At 45.3% G+C, this 25191-nt stretch overlaps 1 protein-coding gene across 2 annotated transcripts in view; it reads right to left on the bottom strand.

Moving 5' to 3' along the window:
• Positions 1 to 25191, bottom strand: part of IDE (insulin degrading enzyme) — a 996582-nt gene that overhangs the window by 28688 nt on the left and 942703 nt on the right. For both annotated transcript variants that reach the window (XM_086922493.1, XM_086922494.1), the window contains exons 21-23: positions 20408 to 20469; positions 18537 to 18609; positions 2702 to 2769 (exon numbers count right to left, since the gene is read on the bottom strand). In XM_086922493.1, the coding sequence (XP_086778619.1) occupies positions 2702 to 2769; positions 18537 to 18609; positions 20408 to 20469 (203 nt within the window). The remainder of the gene's footprint in view (positions 1 to 2701; positions 2770 to 18536; positions 18610 to 20407; positions 20470 to 25191) is intronic.

The following is a 25191-nucleotide window of genomic DNA, read 5'->3' as shown; positions in this document are numbered from 1 at the left end:
TACTTGTACCTCTTCCAGAAGGAGCAACAGGTGGTCCTCCGAGCAAAAACCCTGGCAAGGAGGGTAATTGGGAGAGAATTCCCGAAAGGAAAGAGCATACCCATTCTCTACAAGATTGAGAACCCAAAGATCTGATGTAACCGATTCCCAATCCCGTAGAAAATAAGTAAACCGACCCCCTACAGGACCCACATGATCCGGAATGGCGGATCTAGGGATGCTTTGCTGTTGTAAGTGGGGGGTGGGTATTTGAGGAGGAAGTAGAGGAGGAGGAGGCTTGACGTCCACTAGGACGACCCTTTTGTCTACTCCTGTAGGACTTGTACAAAGGATTTTGTGGCTGCTGCTGCTGTTGGTTCTGCTTATAGGAACGAAAAGTAGACCTTCCAAACCCTTGTACTTCTTGGTGAAAGAGCCTCTAGTCTGCAGACCCAAAGATCTTGCTGTCGCTCTGCTATCTTTAAACCTTTCCAAGGCAGCATCAGCTTTCTTTCAAAAAAGGCCTGTGCCATCAAAAGGCAAATCCATCAGAGCAGCCTGAACATCAGCTGAAAACTCGGAAGTCTTTAACCAAGCAACTCTTCTAGTGGCAATCGAAGACCCCATGATCCTAGCCACTGAATTCGCCGTGTCCATACTACTTTGTATGACCTGACAAGCTGCAGCCTGCGTGTCAGATACCACTTCACTAAAGGTCTTCCTATCCTCCTCAGGAAGCTTAGATGATAGCTGCTTCACTGTGTCCATCAAAGCATGAACATATCTGCCTAGCAGACAAGTAGCATTCGTCGATTTTAGGGCTATACTACTTGACGAAAACACCTTTTTCGCATTTTGATCTTGCTTTTTAGAGTCTTTATCTCCAGGAACCTGGGGAAAAGCACCTGCCGATCTCTTTGAGCAAGCAGCCTGAACAACCAAACTCTCTGGTAAAGGATGAGTGGACAAGAATTCAGGATCTCCAGGTGCCACCCTATAGCGTCTTGCAACTGATTCTGACACCGCAGGAGCAGTAAGAGGCCTATTTCAGACTTCCAATATAGGTTCAGTTAGAGCCTCAGTAAATGGAAGAGTTGGCTCAATCACAGAGGACGGAGAATAACCTCAGTAAGGATGTTAGACTTGTACTCCACAGATGGTAAAGTCAAATTTAAGAGTTCTGCAGCTTTCTTAATCACCACATGGTAAGGAGCCACATCCTTAGAAGGAGTATCAGATACAGTGGGCAACTCCCATTTCGGTGAAAGTTCCAGACCACTTGCATCCTGCAACTCTTCAAAGTAATCCTCCTGATCCTGAAGTTCGCCTCCTTCAACCTCAGGTTCCTCATAATTTCTTTCCTACATAAGGCGCTGCGCTCTACGCCTCGACCACTCCATCCAAATCAACGTCTCCGGATCTGGTAACGACTCTGACGGAGTCGGGGGGGCGTCGAATGAGGAACTGGAGCCGCCTTTGAATGAGAAGCTGGAACCGGACTCGAACCTCGATTTTGATCCCGAGGTCGCTCCGGAGCTGGTGACGCAGTGTACGGAGTCGATGACCTCGGTGGCGCCGAGCTATGCCATGGTGGAATCAGCGCCGGCATAAACGGCAAGAAAGGCGCTGGCGCATAAGCTTGAGGCACGCCCAGATTTTATGATAATGGACCCATGGGACCAGCCGGTGCACCAGAGGGGTACATTGCTCTCGCATCTACGCCATACATGGTGTTTAGAAAATGTGAAGGGTCCTGACCTGGACCAGGAAACTGAGGGTACGAACCCACTGGCTGCCCCTGAGGAGGCTGTACCGGATTGGACTCTTCCTGTTCCTCAGGTTGGTGTACCAGAGTCGCCGAAAGCTGAGGAGCCTCAACTTTCTCTTCATCTTGCACCGAAGACGGGTACGGATCCGGAGACAGATTCGATTCTGGATTCGGTGTTGGTTCCCGAGACTGTAAAGGCGAGGCCTCACCTTCAGGCTTACGAGCTGGAAAGGGAGATATCATGCCCTTATGATGTCTTCGAGAAGATGACTTCTTTTTTGAGTCCGACTCCCTGCCGGAATGGTGTCTCGAACTGTGCTTCTTCTTCTAATGCTGCTTCTTCGAGGAACCCGAAGCATGCCCCGAAGCAGACTTTGAAGCCGACTCCGACCTCGAGCGTCTTGATCTTGGCCTCGAAGTCCTCTTGGTATCCCTACCCTTAGTTTTCGCAAGAAGGAGTTTCGCCTCTCGTTCTCGAAGTGCCTTTGGGTTCATCTTCTAACAGGAACGACAACCCTTGACGTCGTGATCCGAGCCCAGACACCACAAACAGTCACCATGAGGATCAGTAATGGACATCATCCTGGCACACGAATCGCATGGCTTAAATCCTGTCTTCTTCGATGACATCTCGACGGAAGACAGCACTCCAACAGATACAGGAAACCACAACAGTAACAAAGTTACTATCCGCACAACAGAAGATCCCACGAAACCGTTAGCGTCGACGACGCGGAAAAAAGGGAACTGATGTCATCACGCCGACGTAGGCCTAATAAGGAGTCGGTGACGTCAGTCGGAGTCGCGCGCGATGCCGTGATCCTAGGACGTCGTCCACGCCGGCGTGCTACAAAAGAATTTTCCGATTGTTGCTCACGCAGGGGATATTCACAAGGTGAGGAATCTACTGGCAGATGTATCTATCAGAATACTGATGCGGATTCAAATGCTTACCTGAGGGAGAGGTGGTGCAGGTGTCAGATTAACATCATTTTGACTAGGAAACTCTCCAACAACCGGACCTTGGAAGTTTAACAAAAATAAAGTTGTTTAGAATGAAATCCTAACAGTAACCAAAAGCATGACGGGTTAGCATCTTTGAACACAGTTTAATTTTCATGAGGAACACCTAAAACCTGAACAAATGCAATGTATTCCAAACGCATTTTGACCCTACACTTTACCTCTCCGAATTCTAGCAAGAGGCCTAAAAATATAATAATGTGCGAGCACTGACTAAGCAGGAGTTTTCTTAGTATTTTTTGCTTCCCATCAGCGTAATAGTTTGAGGCCAAATTCACAGAAACAAAAATCTTCTTCCTACCTCTAAAGAAAACTTGTTTTTTCTCAAAAGATGGAAATCTAGACTCCCCAGTGACGTGCCGCATAGGAAACACATTTGGTTTATATTGATTTTCAGTCAAAAGCTGCCCAGTTGAATCATAGCCACCTTTAAGGGTGATGGAAACATTGGCCACTTCTCAACTGGAGAAAAACATTCTGTGACACTTAAGGAATATGCTACTTACCAGTATGCATCTGTTCTTAGCATAGAGGGCTGCAGAGTGGTACATTATGAATAGATCGCCATCTGGTGTTGGGCTCGGATGATTGCACTTGTTTTTCTCTTGCAGAAGTTTTTTGTCGTCACGAGACTGGTGACTCCTCCTTTGGGTGCTAGTGCGCATGGGCATCGGCTCCATCCTTAGATTGTTTTGCCATAGTAGGGTTAGATGGAGTAGTATGATAGAATACAGATAGAAATGCCCATGTAAGTGTATCTAAATAAGATAGTGTTGGAACAGACACAGGTTTCCGGGGAGGCTGGGAGGGCATGTACCACTCTGCAGCCCTCTATGCCAAGAACAGATGCATACTGGTAAGTAGCATATTCCGTTCGAGGCATATGGGCTGCAGATGGTACATTATGAATAGACTATACAGCAGTTATCTCCCTAGCGGTGGTCACCAGTGTCTGTTGCAACAGTCTGAAATAAAGTCTTTAGTACTACTTGTCCCAACCTAGCCTGTTGTGTTGCCTGCACATCTACACAGTAGTGTTTTGTGAAGGTATGCGGTGTAACCCAGGTAGCTGCTTTGCATATGTCATCTAGGGGAATGTTTCCTAAGAATGCCATAGATGCTCCTAGTTTACGTGTAGAGTGAGCTCTAGGAGGAACAGTTAATGTCCTCTTTGCTTTTAAGTAGCATATTTGTATACATTTTACAATCCACCTGGCAATGCCTGCTTTAGAGATAGGATTGCCCTTATGTGTAGGAGAAAACGCTACAAATAGTTGTTTTGTCTTTCTGAAAGTTTGTGTTCTTTCTATGTAGTACAATATCGCCCTTCTGACATCTAATGTATTGTCGGGCTCTTTCTGCTAACGTCTGTGGTTTTGGAAAGAAGACTGGTAGTTCCACTGGCTGATTAATGTGGAATGCTGAAATTACTTTAGGCATGAATTTTGGGTTTGTTTTAAGAACCACTTTATTTTGGTGTAACTGTAGAAATGGTTCTTGTATTGTAAATGCTTGCAATTCACTTACTCTTGTGAGTGAAGTAATAGCTATAAGAAAGGCCACCTTCCATGTGAGGAATTGTATTTCACACCTATGCATAGGTTCGAAAGGTGGTCCCATTAGTCTAGTAAGTACTATGTTGAGATTCCAGACTGGGGCAGGCGGTAGTCTTGGTGGAATGACTCTTTTGAGGCCTTCCATGAAAGCTTTTATTGCTGGTACTTTAAACAGGGAAAGATGTTGTCTGTTTTGCAGGTACGCCGCTATAGCTGCAAGTTGTACTCTAATAGAGGTGTAGGCAAGGTTACATTGCTGCAAGTGTAGTAAATAGCAAATAATCTGTTTAGTGGATGCGTCCAGAGGGTTGATGTTGTTACTGTTACAGTATACAGCAAACCTTTTCCACTTTGCCGCATAGCATGCTCTGGTGGTAGGACGTCTTGCTTGCTTAATGATTTCCATACAGTTTGGAGGTAAATCTAAGTATCCAAAATCTATGACCTCAGGAGCCAGATCGCTAGGTTCAATTGTTTGGGATCTGGGTGCATTATTTCTCCATGGTTCTGTGTAAGGTGCATGGGTAATAATCTCAGCTTTTGATGTGGCACCTGTGAGAGTTGCAGTAGCGTGGTGAACCGCGGCTGTCTTGCCCACGTGGGTGCTACTATTATCATTTTCATTGAATGTTGTTGCAGTTTCCGAACCACTAATGGAATTAGCGGGAGAGGGGGAAAAGCGTAAGCAAATTTGTTGGACCAATTTATCCATAGAGCATTGCCCTGGGACAGGTGGTGTGGGTACCTGGATGCGAAGGTTTGGCATTTTGCGTTCTGATGAGTGGCAAAGAGATCTATCTCTGGTTGTCCCCATCTTTGGAAGAATGGTTGCAGTATTTGGTTGTGCAGTTCCCATTCGTGTATTTGTTCTGACTCTCTGCTTAGGATGTCTGCTATCTGATTTTGAACTCCTGGTAGGTGTTCGGCTAACAGATAGATCTTTTGAGGAATGGCCCATCTCCAAATGTCCTGTGCTAGTCTGGACAGTTGGAGAGAGTGTGTCCCCCCCCCCCTGTTTTTGAATATAATACATTGCAGTCATGTTGTCTGTTCTGATCAGGACTGCTTTGTTGAGGATTTGCATTTGGAAAGCTTTTAATGCTAGAAACACTGCTAGTAGTTCCAGATAATTGATGTGCAGTCTTTTTTGCTGTACACTCCATTTTCCCTGTACTGTATATTTCTCCATATGCGCTCCCCATCCGGTGAGCGATGCATCTACTGTTAGTATCACTTGTGGAATCGGTTCTAGGAACGACCGTCCCTTGGAAATGTTTGTTGTGTTCCACCACTTCAGAGAGCGATGTGTGCGGTCGTCTACCAACACCAGATCTGTAATTTGACCTTGAGCCTGATTCCACTGTGTCGCTAGACACTCTTGCAGTGGACGCATTTGTAGTCTGGCATATGGTATAAGCAGTATGCAGGAGGACATCATCCCTAACAGCTGCATGAACACTCAAGCTGTTAGTGAGTGTTGTGGTTGAAATTTTTGGATCAGCGTGATCATTGTTTGGATCCTGATTGGATTGGGGTATACTTTGGCTTTTTCTGTGTCTATAGTAGCCCCTAGGTATTGTTGAATCTTGTTTGGTTGTAGGTGGGATTTTGTGTAGTTCACCGTAAACCCTAGCTGGTGTAGCAATTGAATGGTCTTTTGTGTGTTTTGAAGACATTCTTCCTGTGACTTGGCTTTTATTAGCCAATCGTCCAGGTAAGGGAAGACACGTATTTCTTGTCATCTTAGGTGTGCTGCAACTACTGCTAGGCATTTTGTGAACACCCTTGGTGCTGTTGTGACCCCAAACGAAAGGACTTTGAACTGATAATGTTGTCCTTCTACTACAAACCTGAGGTATTTTCTGTGGGCTTTGTGAATTGGGATGTGAAAGTAAGCGTCTTTTAGATCCAGTGTAGAAAGAAAGTCCCCTTTCTTCAGTAAAGGAAGTACTTGTTGGAGCGTGACCATGTGGAAATGTTCCGAGTTTATGTATGCATTGAGAGGTCTGAGGTCTAAGATTGGTCTTAGAGACCCATCTTTTTTGGGGATTAGGAAGTATAGAGAGTATACTCCTGTCCCTTGCTGATGTTTTGGAACCTTCTCTATGGCATGCTTTTGTAGCAGTGATAGTACTTCTTGTTTTAACAATGTTAGATGATCTTGACTCATTGGACGCTGTCTGGGGATGTTTTGTGGGGTAGCTGTGAGTTCCAGGCAAAAACCATGTTGGATAATCTGTCTCACCCACCAGTCTGATGTGATGTTTTCCCAGACAGGTAGGAACTGTGATAAACGTCCCCCGACCGGTGTTATATGGTCTGGGGGGAGTTGTATTAAGTCACTGTTTTGGGGTTGGGGAGTTGCGGTTGTTATTATTTCCGCGACCTCTACCCTTGTTGTTGTTACCTCTGAAACTGCCTCTTGAATTACCTCTGGGTGATGTTGGTGTAAAAGAGGTAGATTGTTGGCTTGTGCCTGTATTTTTTGACCCCCCTCTATAGGTGGACCTACGAAAGGAACCCCTTTGAGTTGGCTGTTGTAATGCTCCCATTGATTTAGCCGTTTGTTTCTTTTTTCATCTTTTCTAAGGTCTCAACTGTACCTGAGCCGAAAAGTGTTTTTTGATCAAAAGGTTGGTTCAATAAAGATGTTTGTACTTCTTGTTTGAACCCTGAGACCCTAAGCCATGCATGTCTTCTTAACATGATACTGGTGTTGATGGATCTTGCTGCAGTGTCTGCTGCGTCTAATGCGCACTTAATGGAAGTGTTGGTTATTATCTTCCCTTCCTGTATAAGCTGGTCTGCCCTTTTTTGATGTTCCTTAGGGAGATGTGTGATGAGTTTTTCTAACTCATCATAATGCGCTCTATCATAGCGTGCAAGTAGCGCTTGTGTATTAGCTATGCGCCAGCTGTTTGCTGCTTGGGATGCTACCCTTTTGCCTGATGCATCTATTAGCTCGGACTCCTTATCAGGAGGAGGAGCTTCCCCTGTAGATAATGAATTTGCTCTTTTATGAGCGTTTGTAACTACAAGCGAGTCCAGAGGTACTTGTCCTTTGATAAATATTGGGTCCTTTGGGGCTGCCTTATATTTTTTTATCAATTCTTGGGTTTCATACCCTAGCCCTCACAGGGTCTTTGAATATGTCTGCTGTGTGATTGAGAAGACCCTTTAGCATAGGTAGTGAGCCTGATGTTCTTTGTGCAGCAGGTAGCGTTTCTAAAAGGAAATCCTCTATTTGAGGTTCTGTCTGTAAATCTACCTTATGGTATTTAGCTGCCCTATTAATCAATTGCACAAAACCTGTATTATCATCAGGTGGTGAAGGTTTTGAGGGGTATAATTGTGGGTCGTTATCATCGTCTGACCCTGCATCATAATTTTCCCATGGGTCTTCCTCATCTGGGATAGTGTTGTCATCTCCATGAGGTTCTCCCTCCCCTGTATCACTGTCTACATCTGTTTGAGGTGTAGATGGTCTTGGTGTAGAAGGTGGAGGAATAGCTGGCCTAGTGTGAGGAATAGGAGAAGAGGGTGTGTCTCTAGGATGAGGAGAAAGGGGAGGAGTTGTATTTGTCCCCATTGTTCTCTTTTTAGGAGGAAGAGCTTTGTCATCTAGTTCATTCTTCCTCGTTTTCGGTGATTTTGTCACCACTTTGCCAGTTTGCGGATCGATAAACAAAGTATTTTGTTTTGGATCTGTCTGCTGCTCCTGTGTCGGTACCGAAGTTTTTGGTTCCGAAAGGTGCCTTTGCTTCTGACCGTCAATGTTCTGTGTTTTCGGCACCGAGAATTTGCTTGATTCCGATTTTTTCGGTGTCGAGTAAGTCTTCAACGTCGAAGCATGTTTCGGTTTCGACATGGAATGTTTCGATGCCGAGCTTTCCTTTGTATGTAGCTTCGGTGTCGATGTCTATGTCGACCGTTTCTCGGATCCGACGTGGTGGGAGGCCGAGAGTTTCGGTTTCTGTTTCGGTTTAGTTGCCGGGCCCGAAGGCGGGGCGTCGGAAACTTTCTTCGGTGGTCTGACCGGGCTCGAAGGCGGGGTCGATACCACACGGGGTCGGTTTTTTGGTAAGGGGACGTCGTCACTCACGGTTTGTTGAACGTCTATTTCTTCGACATCAGACTCGTCCCCTTCCGACCCCGACTTGTCTTCGTGTCCCTCTTCTTCTTCTTCGTGGTGCTGGTCCTCGAACAGCTCTGGGATTGCCTCTGACTGCATTCTTGAAACCTCGTGTCTTCGGGCTCGACGGTTTCTAATCGTCGACTTGGAGGAGAATGCTGCGCAGGCTTCGCAGTCCCTGGATTCGTGTTCAGGTGATAGGCAGAGATTGCACACCTTGTGTAGGTTCTTGTGTGGAAACTTAGCACCACACGTTGGACATCTCTTAAATGGAGTCCTTTCCATGGACTCCGGGCTGGACTACGTCGAGAAAGGCCTCCCGGTCTCGTCGACGTAGAAGAAAATGTTTATTGTTGGAGTCGAAACGCGTCTGAATGGAAATTAAATCGCGTTCGATAACAATACCGTCGAATTGGAAAGGGAATACGCTCCGAAATATCACTTTTTCTCGAAGTCGATCCGGAGCGCTTCGATCCTCATCCGAACCCGATGGCGGAAAAAAACAATCTAAGGATGGAGCCGATGCCCATGCGCACTAGCACCCAAAGGAGGAGTCACCAGTCTCGTGACGACAAAAGACTTCTCCAAGAGAAAAACAAGTGCAATCATCCGAGCCCAACACCAGATGGCGATCTATTCATAATGTACCATCTGCAGCCCATATGCCTCGAACATAAGTGTTTATGAGCTTTCCAATAAACTCTTGTCACACGTGTTCATACTACAGTTTTTAACATACAAGAGTAGATCACAATACACAATAAAGTAGGTCAATAGTATTAAACAGCTGTTCCAATAATATTGAGACTGTTTGCAATGCACACTTCGAAAAAAGAACAAATGAACAACACAAAATCATTCCCTCCCACACTCGCAGAACACACCATTGTAGTCTCCATGTTTCGGATATGCAGAGTTGCCCATTAGATTTGGTGATCGACATATATTAACATGGTACTACACTAGTTTCCCCTCACATCTATCAGTATGAGTAGATCAGGGGCTCTGATTCTGGGTGGCCACACCATATATGTTAGCCTGTCAATAGGCAGGTTTAAATGGGATCCCACATTCTGTCAAACTTGTTATAGTGCTCTGTCATTAGACACCGGAGTCTTTCAATAACAAGAATATTCCGCAGCCGGAGATGCCATTGGGGGTATAGATGGTGGCTCTGTGCTTCCAGCTGAATGGTAATGCCACTTTAGCTGTCCCAAGCAGTTCCATATTAATGTTCTAATGGCCTTTGATTGGTGTTGCCAAGCTAGGGAGCATATGGCTTGCACGACACACCCATATCTTTAGATGTGGGGTATCCTAGTATATACTTGGTGCAAAGATTTCCTCCCAACAGTTCTGGCATGTGGACAAGCCTCTCAAACACAGTGGGGATACCCAAAGCAGTAATCATACATCATAGTTAGGAACTTGTATCATGCATTCCTTATAGTGAGCATTCATACTTTGTATTCTTGTCATCCCGTCAGTAGTTCCTCCCATATCTGTCCCAAAACACAGTTTTTAGAAGGCACACAACGTCAATAGGGCTAAAAGATCTTCAGCCCACCCCCCTCTTCCCGTCGTGTGTCTCTGCCCCAGTTGTTTTATCTCGAGCTGCTGTGGGCTCGGCTGGGCAGTGTCTGGAGTCTTATATCCGGCATGCCCACGTTTTTCACAGGTCTTAAAGACCATTTGCATATTTACATAGCTTTGTAGACTGGTTACTGAAGCTTAAGTTTTATTTTCTGATTACAGTACCCCCGGGCCCCTACTCTGGCTATTCCCTACATTTGTATTTTACATATACTGCCGTAGTGTGAGAATGCATTTCATGAAAAGGAATATAAAGTAGGGTTGCCAAAAGAAAAATGCCAGCCATGTGTTGCTTAAAGATACTGCAAAGACCCCTCTTGACACTAAATAGGGTTATGAATAAAAAAAATATGTATTCATTTGTAATGTGACTTTTCTGTCTTAGTTCCCTTTAATTATTAGTCATGGATCATCCAGGAAGCCCTAGAACATAATTAAAAGTACTTTCTATTTATATTTGCAGGTCGAATTATGCACATATTTATTTTCCCCAGGAGTTTTATATAGCGCAAACTTGACCTGAAGGTATCAGAGCGCTTTACATTAGCACCAGTTGCATTACACAAGGAAGCATTATTTTTTTTTTGTTAGGCACGGGTCAATTAAGTGATTTGCCCAGAATCACAGTATGTAGAGCGTTGTCACTGAGACTCGAACCCGGTTGAACAAGCTACTTACCTTTGGTAACAATGTATCTGTAAGAGACATATTAGTTATGGACTCACTCCTTACCTTAGAATTACCCCCAGACGTCAGACTGGATCCGCAGAATTTTTCTTAGACAGTTCCCCAGCACGTCGGTAGGTGGCATCGGTTGACTCCACGTTTGTCGTTGGCGTCTCGATTGCCGGAATGACAAAGTATCTACTTAGACGCCGCCCATGCGCGCTGTAAGTTTTTTACACGACATTCCACGCCAGAAGTGCACAGCCATGCAAGACACTGACCACTGGTGCATAAAACTAGGGCCCTGAAATGGAGTCCCTTACTCTAGAAGTCAGTTCGCAGAATGGAGAGGATGGGTGGGACGGTAAGGAATCCATAACTAATATATGTCTCTTACAGATATATTGTTACCGAAGGTAAGTAACTTGTTCATCTGAAAGAGACTATTAGGTATGGATTCCTTACCTTAGAATAGATACCCCAGCAATACCAAACCTGGAGGTGGGTCTGCGAACTAAGTTCACACCAGGAAGTCCTGAAGAACCGAGCGGCCAAAGTAGCAGCCTCTCTGGTCTTGGCTGTCCAGGCAGTAATGTTTAGTGATCATGTGCAATGAAGCCCACGTGGCTGCCTGGCAGATGTCATGAAGGGGCACTCCACATCCCAAAGCAGCCATGGCTGCCTTCGCCCTGGTGGAATGTGCGCGCAACCCTACTGGAAGTTCCTTTTTCACCAAGGAATTACAAATTTTAATGTTAAGAATGACCCATCGAAAGATGGTTCGTTTTTGCACGACCCGACCTTTCTTGGCGCCCACATAGCCAACAAAGAGCCGATAATCCACCCAGAATTGTTTTGTGCAATCCAGATAAAATGAAAGGGCACATTTTGGATCCAGAAGGTGGAGCCTCTCCTCCTCTTCAGAAGGATGCGGGCGGGAAGAAGGTGGGCAAACTGATGGTCTGTCCTATGTGGAAAGAGGTAACCACTTTGGGAAGAAAAGAAGGTAGAGTTCGAAGGATAACCTTGTCCAGATGAACAGCAAGGAAAGAGTGCTTAGAATTAAGAGCCTGAAGTTCACTCACCCTGCGAGCACAGGTGATGGTAACCAGAAAAGCAGTCTTTAAGGTCAAGAGTCTGAGAAGACAATTATGTAGCGGCTCGAAGGGAGCGCACATAAAGTAAGTCAGAACAAGGTTCAAGCCCCACTGGGGCATTAGGAAAGGAATAGGAGGAAACAGGTGAGTAAGGCACTTAAAGAAACGATTAACAATAAGACTTGAAAAGAGAAGGATGATCAAGAAGGCGAAGAAAGGACGAAATGGCCGAAAGATAGCCCTCGAGGTTGCCCAGAGCAGAGCCCTGGTGGGCCAAAGTAAGCAGGAAGAGGAGAACCCCAGAAAGGAGGACAGAAAGGGGATCCACAGCCTTTGCTGCACATCATGCCTCAAATTTGTTCCATCTACAGGCATATGCTGTTTTAGCAGAGGGACACCTGGCTGCCAAGATAACATTTCAGACTTCAGGAGGAAGGTCGAAGGCTGTAAACTGTCGCCGCTCAATCTCCATGCAAGGAGGTGGATGTTGGACAGGTTCGGGTGGAGGACCGTCCCCTACTGCTATGACAGAAGATCTTCTCAAAGGGGCAATCTGATCGGAGGATCGATGGCCATGTTTAAGAGCTTGGGATACCAGACTCTTCGTGCCCAGTCCGAAGCCACAATAACTAACTGGGCCTGGTCGCACTTGATCTTCAGCACTCAGGGCAGAGGTGGTATAGGCGTTAAGACCTATAAAAAACCGCAACTCCATTCGCGATGAAAAGCTTTGCCTAGCGAGTGCCGCCTTGGAAATTCCAACGCGCAGAACTGCTGACATTGTGCGTTCTCTTCGGTGGCGAATAGATCTAACCAAGGCTCTCCCCAATGCTGAAAGAGACCTTGCACCACCTCGGATTGGAGACTCCATTCGTGATCCATCAAGCACTGGCGGCTGAGTTCCTGCGCCCTAGCATTCAGAGAACCTGCCAGGTGTTGAAACACCAGGGACATGCCCTGATATTCCAGCCACTTGCAGAGATGAAGGGCCTCCTGACAGAGGGTCCACGACCCCACTCCGCCCTGTTTGTTGCAATACCACATGGCGGAGGTGTTGTCTGTGAACACCTGCACTACTCTCCCCCTGACAGAAGGAAGGAATGCCTTCATGGCTAGACGAATCGCCCGGAGCTCCAGAAGGATGATTTGGAGCCTGGACTCCGCCGGAGACCAGAGGCCTCTGATCTCTGCCTCTCCCATGTGGCCGCCCCATTCCATAAGTAACGCATCTGTCACCAGTGTGAAATCTGGTTGGGGAAGGAAGAGGGATCTGCCGTTGACTCTATCCTGGTTCATGAGCCACCATTACAACGGATGTGCAGTCCCCGTCGAGATCTGGACGACATCGAACAGATTACCCTGATGCTGCGCCCACTGGAACTTCAGGTCCCACTGCAGAGCCCGCATATGCCACCTGGCATTATCCACCGGCAGGATGCAGCAGACCATGAGGCTCAGCAGCCTCTGGGTCATCTGCACCGAAATCCGGGATAGAGGCTGGAACATCGGTATCATAGCCCGAATATCCCGGACTCGCTGCTCTGGAGGATAGGCCCGAAACTGCGCTGTGTCCAGAACCGATCCGATGAAAAGGAGCTGCTGAGAAGGGTGCAGGTGCGACTTCGGCATCTTGATCGTGAACCCCAGTGGTCTGTCGTAAGTCTGGAGGTGGGCAACGACAGCCTGGGGGCGAGCTCGCCATCAACAACCAGTAGTCGAGATAGGGGAAGACTGGAACCCCTGATCTGCGCAGATGAGCTGCGACCACCGCCATCCCTTTCATGAACACCCGAGGAGCGCTGGTAAGGCCAAAGGGGAGCACGGTAAACTAAAAATGCTTGTGGCCTACCATGAACCATAGGTAACACCTGTGGGCAAGACAGGGATGTGGAAATAAGCGTCCTGCAAGTCCAACACTACCATCCAGTCTCCAGGGTCGAGGGCAGGCAGGACCTGAGCCAACGTCAACATTTTGAACTTCTCCTTTTGGAGGAAGCGGTTGACGCCCCCTGAGGTCCAAGATAGGACGCAGGCCTTTTTGTCCTTCTTGGGCAACAGGAGTTAGTGGGAGTAGCAGCTATGACCTACTTCTGGCATAGGGACTCGCTCAATGGCTCCCTTGGCCAAGCGAGCCATAACTTCTTGATGGAGAAGGGCCAAGTGATCCTCAGACTTGCAATGGAGCGTTGGTGGCATGGAGGAAGGGTAGTCTCAAAAGGGAAGGAGTAGCCCCTTCGGACTATCTGTTAAACCCACCTGTCCGACGTGATGTTAAGCCTGGGGGAGGTGATGGCAGATCCTGCTGCCCACTGGCAACTGGTGGCCGTGAAAGGTCGAACTAGGAAGGCTTGGAGACTGCTGCAGAGGGGGCACTGGTGGACTGGCCCGCCCGCTTGCCCTCAGATCCATGGTGGTGGGTTCCACGTCCCTGGCAGCGCAAAGGCGGAGTAGCTTGTGCCGGCTGTGGCCCTGGGTGGAACGTGGTGAGGCACCCTATCTGTAGCCACAAAAGTGGCGAAAGGCAGACTCTACAGAATGAGAGGTGGCAGCGAGGCTCAAAGATCTGGCCGTAGCTCTGAAATCCTTGATGCGCTCGAGCACATTATCCGCCTTATCGCCATACAGGTGACAGCCATCAAAGGGCATGTCCACAGGAGTCAACTGGACATCCCCAGAAGAGCCATGGATCTCAGCCAGGCGTAGCGCCTCAGGGCTACTGACGTCTCTACCCTCTGCAACAGCACGGTATTGTGGCTCGGGCCTCCTCCGGGCACTGTGACAGCACTTGCACAACCATATCCCACACAGAGTGAGTGTAATGGCCCAAGAGACATGCGGTTTTCACCGACCGCAGTCCTAAGCTGGGGGAAGAAAACATCATCTTCCCATGATGATGATGGTCCAGCTTCTTGGATTCCCTTTCTGGGGGAGCATCAGGGAACGCGCCTTTGGATGATGAGGCTTGGACCACCAAGATCTCGGGATAGGGAGTTGGGAGAGGAAAATTGGGTCGTCCTGGGACGGGCGGTGGTGGTGGTGTCAGGCAATCATCCAATCCATAGGATCCCTTGTGCTGGGCTTGGACCAAGTGCCCAGAAGGATGTCTGTCAGGGCCTCATTGAACGGTAGCAGGGGCTCCGAAGAGGCTGCTGCTGTCTAAAGCACCTCAGTCATGAGATTAGTCCTGACTGCTAGGAGGCTCCCTCCACTCTGGTGATGGTAGGGGGAGAAAGCACGCCAAGGTCTCAATCAATCAATCAAGGAATTTGGAAAGCGTACTACATACCCGTGAGGGTCTCAAGGCGCTGGGGAGCGGGGGTGAGGGGGTGAGCCGCTACTGATCGAAGAGCCAGGTCTTGAAAAGTCTTCTGAAGGTCAGCAGGTCTTGGGTCTGTCGAAGGTTGGTGAGGAGGGTATTCCAGGTCTTGGCGGCGAGGTAGAAGAAGGATCTGCCGCCGGTGGTCATTTTCCAGATGCGTGGGACCGTGGCGAGGTTGGCTGAGCGGAGGCTGTGGGTGGGGGTGTAGAAGCTGAGTCGTTCGTTGAGGTATGCTGGTCTGGCGTTGTGTAGGGCTTTGTGTGCGTGGATGAGGAGTTTGAAGGTTATCCTCTTGTTGATGGGGAGCCAGTGTAGGTCTCTCAGGTGGGGGGTGATGTGGCTATGTCGAGGGATGTCGAGGACCAGTCGTGCCGAGGCGTTCTGGATGCGTTGCAGTCGTCTCAGGAGCTTGGTTGTTGTTCCTGCGCAGAGGGTGTAGTCCAGTCTGCTGGTGACGAGGGCCTGGGTGACGGTTTTTCTCGATTCGGAGGGGATCCACTTGAAGATCCTGCGGAGCATTCAGAGGGTGTTGAAGCAGGATGCGGAGACGGCGTTGACCTGCTTGGTCATGGAGAGGGTGGAGTCTGGGGAGGTATCCAGACCACTCACCTCACTTAACTCCTCTCTCCAGTCCAGCTCTTCAGGCTGGTCTGCCAAAGGGTCAACAGACCCCTCCCAGTCATCCTCACCCTCCTCGGGCTGCCACTCAGGCCGATATGGACTGCCAGGGTAGAACAGTGGTACAAAAGTACCGGTCGGCGCCGGTACTGGCATCGGTCAACACCGGTCTGGCTCCGTGTCCAAGTCGAGGAGGAGGCCGGGGTCGACGCTGGCTGGGGAGACAACCGGCATCGGAAGTGGCGGAGGCGTTGTCAGAGGTATCGGTGCCGGAAGAGGCGTCATGAGGTCGACCTGCATCAATCCGGACCCAGGCCTGGATCTCTGGGGGCCCTGCGGCGCTGAGGCCGGAGCCGCCGACATCAAAGGCCTAGAGCCCCCAACAGAGTCTGCGGGGCCCAAAGGGGCACAGGTGGAGTCAGGCTTCCCAAAGATAGAGTGGAGGGGATGCTCCGGCTGCCGGGAAGGGAGGGAGCTTGGAGCCTTCCCAGTAGATTCCACGGGCGGAGCCGAAGGAGGACGACCTTTGCGTCCTTTGTCAGCTGACGGACATGGAGAAAGCGAAGAGCGACAGTGCTTCTTCGTTTTCTTGTGCTTCGACTTACCAGAAGACTTTGATAAGGAGTGATGGTGGTGACTCCGCAACCGGTCCCACGACCTCCCTCTCGACCGGGACCTCGAGTGGCGCAGAGCTGACTGCCGGGCCTCTAAAAGCTTTCGGGACCGTGCCCGCACAGAGTTTGTGTTCATGGCCGACAGTTGGAGCACGACTTTGGGTCATGGTCACGCTCCAGTCACCAAAGGCACATGAGGTAGGCTGTGACTCACATCAACTTGTTACAAGAGTCAAAAGGCCTGAAGCCGGTCCGACGAAAGGAGTTCCCTACGTGCACTACGAGTCTAACAACTTGAAAAAGATGTCGACAAAAGTAAAAATAATCACTGGTCCAAAAATGACTAAGGGTACCGCTATCTCCGGATCTGCGCTGGCTGGCGCAGAAAAAGAATGAACTGACGTCAGCACGTAGGGGCGGCGCTTAACTAGATACCACAACGTCATCCCGGCGAACACGACGCCAACAAACGTGGAGTCCACTGACGCCAACTACTGACGCACAGGGGTACTGCTCAGAACAAATGTTCTCTGGATCCAGTCTGACACCTGGGGGTAATTCTAAGGTAAGGAATCTATAACTAATAGTCTCTTTCAAATAGTAGATTACACGTTGGATATGGCCTATTCACTGAAACCCTCAATAAAGTTTACTTTGCAGTCCCTCGGTCAGGCAGATGTGTTTCCCTATCTTACCCAGTTGTAAGACCCTAAGTTACATAAGGAACCCAATCTTTTCCAATGCAGAATGGTATAAGGAGCTACGGGATAAAAATGGTGTCTGTGTGTGCTTTCTTAATGTAAAATGCTCATTCTGTCACATTTTTATGCATTGTGCTTTTTAGAAGCCTGCTTGTATCAAATTTTAAAACCATTGTTTTTAAAATATTATATACGCTCTAGGTTGGATGAGATGGCGCTTTTCTGTTATGGGATTTTACAATGTTGCAGTAGGAAGTGCACGTTTTACACTATCAAAGCAGTGTTTTAAAACTGGATTGGGATAGGCCTGATTCAAGTGAATGTATTCATGGTTTGAGAATGTTTTATGGACAACTGTCCCAATAAACATATTGTTATTACTACCTACTATTACTACGCATTCAAATGGCAAAATGTGGTACTTTGATGTATGTAATAGGCTGCTACATTCGTTTAGTTTGCTAGATAAACAAAGTGTCTGTAGAGGGATCAGAATTGTGTGATTAAATACTGTCAATAAAATGCAGAGTTAAATGTTTTTAGCGTTAATGTGTCAACATGCATGTATTTGTGCTAGTTAAGAGAGGAAACATACCGAGAAGGAGCAAGCTGTGAGTTACCCGGGGACAGAAGAAGTAAATACTAACAAGACAAGAGTTCCAGAATCTTCCGGAGAAGAATATTTCATGGTAGACTGTTCAAGGCTCATTCAAGATACATCATAACCATCAAATTAACATGATTTTAATATCAAACATGCAGACAATTAGATTCCTGTTACAAGCTGAAAACAAACTCCAACAAGCATGTTAGCATAAGTACCATTATCACTTTCTGACTTAACTTTAAGATGGGTTTATTGCACTTAACTTGAACTTTTACGATCCATCTTTCCTTTTACTGTAATTCTTATGCAAAGGTTTTTATTAACTAAGCATATAATATATAAAAGTCTGAAATTCAACAGGGTTTCACATTACGCAAGTTCAATTTTATCTTTAACTTTTACACACAACTGTTACAAGTAAATCTAACTTTTCCAAACGAACAATACCATAGCCAAGAAATAAAAAAATCACTGTACAAAAAACAGGAGGGGAGAATATCCCACAACGCAAAGTAATGGAATTACGAACAAGGGACCTGAGAATTAAAGAACATATATATTTTTAAATTAAGTGTCACAGGTGGTTTTTTTTCATTTTTACTACGTTTGCCAAGTAGAGGTGAAATAAGTATTACTGCAGGAAAGTAAAGCACAGTAGGTTGCACTAGTTAAATTTTACTTTACTGTAAAAATGGGGCAGAAAAACCCCGAAAGTGAAGAATTGATTGACTTCTTTGTTTGCTCCATACGGAATTTGTTCCTGCTATGTTAGTTAATTTCAATTCTTGCAGCCAATAATGTTTGTTTTACCCCAAGCAAGGATAAAGAAGAAATGCAAATGCATGGTTTTCAAATATACTCACATGACTCCATCTCCCTTGAAAGGACGTGAACCGAAACTTTGTGTCTTCTGGGAGCATCTACTGCCAAAAGGTCCTGTAGAGTAAACACATGGATGATAATACAACCAACAAGAACAACTGTAATAAAGACTATAACACACTCAATTTCTGCATTGACTGGTTAACCAGTAGATATGACCTACCATTAGTGGTTTTATATATATTTCCCTGTTTATTTAACTGATAAATGCCCCATTTCAATTTGTACAGGATTTTAGTGCACTTAAGTAACCACATACAATAAAAACATTGGCATTACCACATCTGCATCTCTGTAGCCCTATAAGCTCCACTAGGAAATCCTATTCATGTTTCAACTTCTCTGACAGGTGACCTCTCCAGATGTCTCAATTAACAAACATACACCCAACACACTTAAAAGGCTGTGTTCTTTCTTTCTTTCTTTCTTTCTTTCTTTCTTTCTTTCTTTCTTTCTTTATATATATAGTTTTTCAGTGGCACCTAGTAATCATAGAAACCAGTGGCATTCCCAATACGAATAAATACATGGCTTATACAGTGCTTAACACTTGCTTAAAGGCATGACAGTACTGAAGCTCAAAAGCAGACTGTTAGAGTGATCAGCGGAAAAGGTGAGGCTTGAGTATCTTCCTAAACAAACTATTTTACAAGTAGTGAAGAGGAAAGGAAAAATTGTTCAAATGAAGATGGACATAAGCAGAAAACAATCCTCCTTCTGATCGGGCTTTAACAAAACAGTGAACAGTAAGAATTGGACTTGAGCTTGGCCTTGGAGATAGCATAACATGGTATAAAGGCTCATTTGCTAAAGAAAGATGGAATCAGACTTATAAAAAGCAATGTGGCAATAGCAGAACTTCTTGACTTAAATTTGTCTTGAGACAGGGAGCCAGTGCAAGGTTCGCCAGGAATCAGAGACCTGTCAAGTTTCAGCAAATTATGGACAAGCCTCACAGCCATGAACAACTTGGAGTCTAGGGACAGAAAAGCAAAGAGCACCTAGCTCACATGCATCAATTAGCATAACCTGATCTAGAACTGATAACAAAAATACCTAAAGGTTTCATATGTGATGGAATAAAAAATTAGGATTTTCATTAGGATTCTCATCTGAGAGAAACAGACGGAGATGACTGGTAAACTAAAGTCTTAATCAGTTATAAAATCCAAGAATTTTAGCCTTTTAAACAGAAGTAGGAAAGTTTCCCATTTAATAAATTAATATTTTAACTCTTCCCGTTATTACCCTTTTAAATTTAGTAACAATTTCACTTTTCCAGGTGCCTGGGAAGTCAGAATTCTGTAATTAGTATTTATGAGAGGTACATCATGACAACAAGCTAAAGTCTTAGATGAGGAATTTTTTACCTGTAAAAATACCACATATTTTTATGCTTAACCGTACAATTATTTATATAAATTTGTCTTATTATATATGATTTTATAAGTATATATTGTATGTTTGTAATTAATCAAACAAACTTAATATCTATCATTAAATATTTTGTTTGTTTTACCACAGCGGAGTGTTCAAAATGAAGGTTATATCTTTAATCATGTGGAGTAGAAGAAACAGTCATTCTATGCAATTTATTTCAAAAGGTGTGTCCTTTCCGCCATCATTTAAAGTACAATAATTGTGCATTTACATAATTTTCTGGCACTGAAAATAAAACACCATAACCGTATCGTCATATAACAATGCCAATCTATAACTATGCATTCCTCTTCCACTGATTCATAACTCAGAGAAATTTGAGTATTTGTAATCCATCTCCTAGATACTGCTAAAAACAAATTTAGTTTTGAAATCACAAATGAATAAAATGCATTGAAAGAATGTAACCTACCTTGTAGAAGTGCATGATATCATCCTTGGTCAGCGTTTTTAAATACGCTACTTCAATATTATCTAGTAATCAACAAAAACACACATTTAGAAACAACAAAATAATACAGTGATTTGTCAATAACGTATTTGTAAACACATACAAGTTCTATTTTGCTATATAGTTTACCTCATTGGAGGCTTCATATAGGTTACAGACTACTTTACAATATGTTGTGATTTGTTTGGTGACTTGGACACACTCCAATATCACTGAAGAAAAGGTTCCAGGCTCAGTTTTTTTAAATGAAAGAACTACATACTTTCTCAGTGCAAGAAAAGGAGCTTGGGTATTTCCAACAGACAAGTATTTTGCACTGGCAATCTTTTTATTTTAATGATAAAACTTGAGTCGTTGATTTGATGATGTGGCATCCTGTATAAAATTATATTTACAACAAGCCATTGCAGATTTTAAAGTGAGTGGGAGATGAATAAGAGGAATGTGAAAACGGTGTAATAATGTACCAAAAAGTGAAACTGAATTTCACTACAATTGTTTTGTAGTATTATATGTATGTGTATGTGTTACAAAGCTATGTGTTTTCCTTAGAATGCTTTAAATGGTGTAACTGCAAATCAGCTGCAAGGTATTGGTTTCCAAAAGTGTAGAGCAAATTTCAATTCTGAAGAAGGTGGAGAAAATAATCTAAACCACCTAAACCAATCTAGAATTTTCTCAATAACCAAATATCCTTGCACTACAAAAGTGTACATGAAATATTGACTCAAATATATAGTGAGAATATAGGCTAGTTGGGGCTTTCTTAAAGACTGATGAATGTGTCTTTTATTCTTTTATTAGGACCTTGTGCTATGTTATTTCTGCTTGTATGTTTATTTACGTTTGTTAAAATAATTTGATACATTTGCATTCTGATTATGGCTCATAAGGAGAAAAAGGGCTCCTAGGCACAATGAACATTCACTTGTAAATGTAGATGTAAATGTAAATGTATTTATATAGCGCAAATCGCCCACATCGCAGGCATCTATGCGCTTGCTTAGGGAACCCATCCTGGTATTCCCCTGTGAGATACCCCGGCAGGGTATCCACAAGGTGAAAGCCAGGCATCCCGCCGCGAGGGGCCGTTGTGGAGATTAAGCAAGCTATTGCCCAGAGTCGCAGAGTGTGAACCCGTGAGTCGAGTAGGCACCGGAGCGAGAATTATCGAGTCCGTGGAATTATTGAGCCCAACCCCCGACGGGGCGGGGAATTGAACCCTGGTCCAGGGCCGATCTCAGCTTCCGGGTCTGCCGCCTCTAACCCCTGAGCCACACTACTCCACTTAGTTAGGGTAATAAGGCAAAGCACCAACGTTTTTAAAAAGAGCGCACAGTAGTTCTAAATCATATGGAATGTGATCAAGACTTGATACTGTGTAGTGCTGTGTTTTTGCAACAATTATTATTCAAAGATCATGGCTATATGGGTTTGAAACATTGAGGACTCATTTTTAGGTGGCTGAAGTTTACTTTGAAAATTATATGTGCCCATTTAAAATATGAGAGGCCCGACTAAGACTATTTCCTATGATTCATGTATACTCAACAACGGGTAAGAACAAGGGTCTTGTCACAATGTTATCATTATCCTTGCGTAAAAAATTACGCAGGCTATGATGACAGATGCCATGAAGACTTTTTGGGCAGGTGGGAGACACATATTGGCAGGCAATTTGTGGGAAGGAATGGGAACAGACTCTAGAACGCACATACACATCAACCCGCAACACATGGTTTAAGTTTACACAGTTCAATTACTTAACTGCACCTATTCCACACTCCAAAGACTGTGCTGATTCATATCACTGACCTACGAGGATATCGATGCTCTTTCATGGATGCAGACTATCTACACGTTGTGGGACTGCCCAGTAGTAGCGTGATTCTGTACACATATTGGGACAGATCTACAGCACATCGCTAAACAGGCACCAGCTACTTGGGGCAGAGACACACCTTCTGGGCTTATATCACAAACAACCTGAGAGAAAAGCGGGCAATAGATTTATAGAGCTAGATGTAGGAGTGGCCCACAGGGATACTGTGCATCACTGAAAATTCCCGACCGGCCCCCGCACAGCGGTGGAAGACAGAGGTCGAGAGCTGGGCAAGATCGAAGAGAGAAGCTCTATGGGAAGAGGAGTGAAGAGGGCTCCATATTCTCCCAATGACTGAACCATGGACGGGGGTAGTGTCTAGCTTCTTAGATACTGAAAGACAGTAGAAAGGTACTGCTGGCATCCCCGCAGATAGCGACCATCAGGGCCACTCTGATCAGAATGACGAACTAGCGCCTGACGGGCCTTGCCCTTACCATGACAGGATGCTGGTGCGCCCCAAGGACCCACACACATACGAGCCCATGCAAACCACAGCGAACACACATGAGATCAAAACTGGGAGAGTGTATACATTTTAGTTTAATAATGCTCATTACTTTCTTTCACACTGAGCACAAGTTACGCTAACAGGACAAGCACTAAAATGGCATTGTTTATTGCTGTAGGGTCATAGACAATATCGATGAAGACCTAAAGGACTGTAACGCAACATGTGGCGCACAAATGATAAACCTACTGTAATACATAGTATGATAGACGATAAGTAATCTTTACTGCCCAATTACCCTACGTCTTCTGATGACAATATTGATAAACTCAAAAAAGAAAATGTTCTAAAAAATATACTTCAATGTTAAAATTCTAATATTGCACTTGAAAAGCTAGCATTTGGTTAATTAGACTGATGTCATTCAGGGCCTCACACATTGAGCTGTAACGTCTAACACTTGTAAGTGGTTCCCTCTACTTCCTCATGTTCGCCCAAAAGGCGGAAGCAGTTCGTGTTCTATTAGAATGTGCATGTTTAAATCTGTCCATGTGTCTGCGCACATGGGTGGCCTTTTGCTCTTTGACTAAATAACATGTGTTATTTTAACCTTGCACTGGAGCTTTATTAAATAACTGTAGTGGCACTGAGTGTTAAGGACCGCCCAAAGAACCCATGAAACCCAAACTGTGAATTAGATTGAGCACTACTCACATGCTTCATTTAGACGATGAAGCTGGATTCTATAGCAAATGCAAGATCTTCATATAGTTGCTCTGAATGATAACTATAATTGTGATGGCCAGCCAAACATGCGTAATTTGAAACCTCTAACCCAGCTCGTTTAGAGTAAGTGCGGGCCTCCAGGGCGCTGGGGAGTGCAGAGTGTGACCTCTCCTTCCAATCAGGGCGTTGCTCTGAAATCATGAGAGCAGCGCCAGGATTGGGGCCTGACATCCTCAGAAGAGGTTCAGAGCGAAGGACATTGTTTCTTTTTTTTTTTTTTGGAAACCTATTTTATTGATTTTTTAGTTGCATCATATATCTGTACAGCTTTTTTACAGTCTGTATGGTTGTTTCGGTCAGCCACATTCCACATCCGACATACCTCATAACATATGTACTATCTTATAACAATATTTCAAAAAGGTCTCCAGCAGTATCATCATTTTGCCTGAACAACCAACATTTCCTACAGTTAGGTCATACATGGAATATGTAGTCTTCAGGTAAACTCAGAAACCGCATAACTCCCCCCCACCCCGAACATCCCTAGTCACAGTTCCATTAATGCAATGTCTCCAAACCATGTGAACCATACCATATTTCCAATGTGCATGTGATTAAGCATATTGTATATCTGTGCGACATGGTAAATCAAGGCACGGGCGACATATGTTATCATTTTACTTACGGCACAATTATACATCCATATCTATCTCAGTTGATTTTAGCTCTTCCAACATAGCCTCCCATTCTAGTGCTATTGGTGTCCTACGCAGCCCCTGATCTCCTCCCTTTGCAGCGCTGCACCCTCTGCACAGCTCCAACGCATCATTTCCGCGTGCCAGCTCGACACCTCTGGGGGGCTTAAGCGACTTCCAGCGCATAGTAAGGGTACTAATCGCCAATATTAGTGCAAGATCTATGAATCGATATTGTGTTTGGATACATGTTTATGCAGACCCAAAAGACATTCTTCCACTGAGTCTTGAATCCTGTTGTACGCTGCCGCCCCGGTTATCCCCCTAATCTTGGTCCAGTATCCCCTTATCGTCGGGCAGGCCCACAGCATGTGTATTAAATCCGCCCCTTCTGTCCTACACCTAGGGCATGAATGTTGTGTTTGGGTGAACGTGTTATCCAACCTACCCGGTGTCAAATAAGCACGATGTAATACCATAGTTTGTATAAATTTGAATTATGAATTTCTCGATACTTGTCTGAGATGCTCAATTATTGCCGTCCATTCCTTGTCTGTCAGGTCTCTACCTGTCTCCCCCATCCATCTGACTTTCAGGGTATCCAGGGAGACCCGTGTATGTGTGCTAATGCCAGTATATATCCAGCGGATCAAGTGTCTTCCTCTTCCCTTATAGTGTATCATCTTAACCAGCTCGTTGCTGGCAGGTTCCCTTCTTTGTGGCGCCCAATACTTCTTTACATATTGTATCAGTGCAGCGTGAATGAAATACAAGTGTGCTGGGGCACCCTTCTCATTAACGAAAGTGTCGTGATCTAGCAGTGTCTCATTTCAAAAGAGGTCCACTACTGTGCTAATGCCTGCTTTAGTCCACGGCGCTAACTTGCATCTGGTAAGTTTGCCTCCTGCTAGTGGAATACCCAACAGCGGTATATTGTCAGCGTATGTAGAGGGCGCATTCACATACTGCAGTGCCGCGGTCCAGCATT

The sequence above is a fragment of the Lissotriton vulgaris genome, chromosome 5 (assembly GCF_964263255.1).
Source record: "Lissotriton vulgaris chromosome 5, aLisVul1.2, whole genome shotgun sequence".
NCBI classification, from domain to species: Eukaryota; Metazoa; Chordata; class Amphibia; order Caudata; family Salamandridae; genus Lissotriton; species Lissotriton vulgaris.
This window is presented reverse-complemented; position numbering and strand designations above follow the sequence as displayed.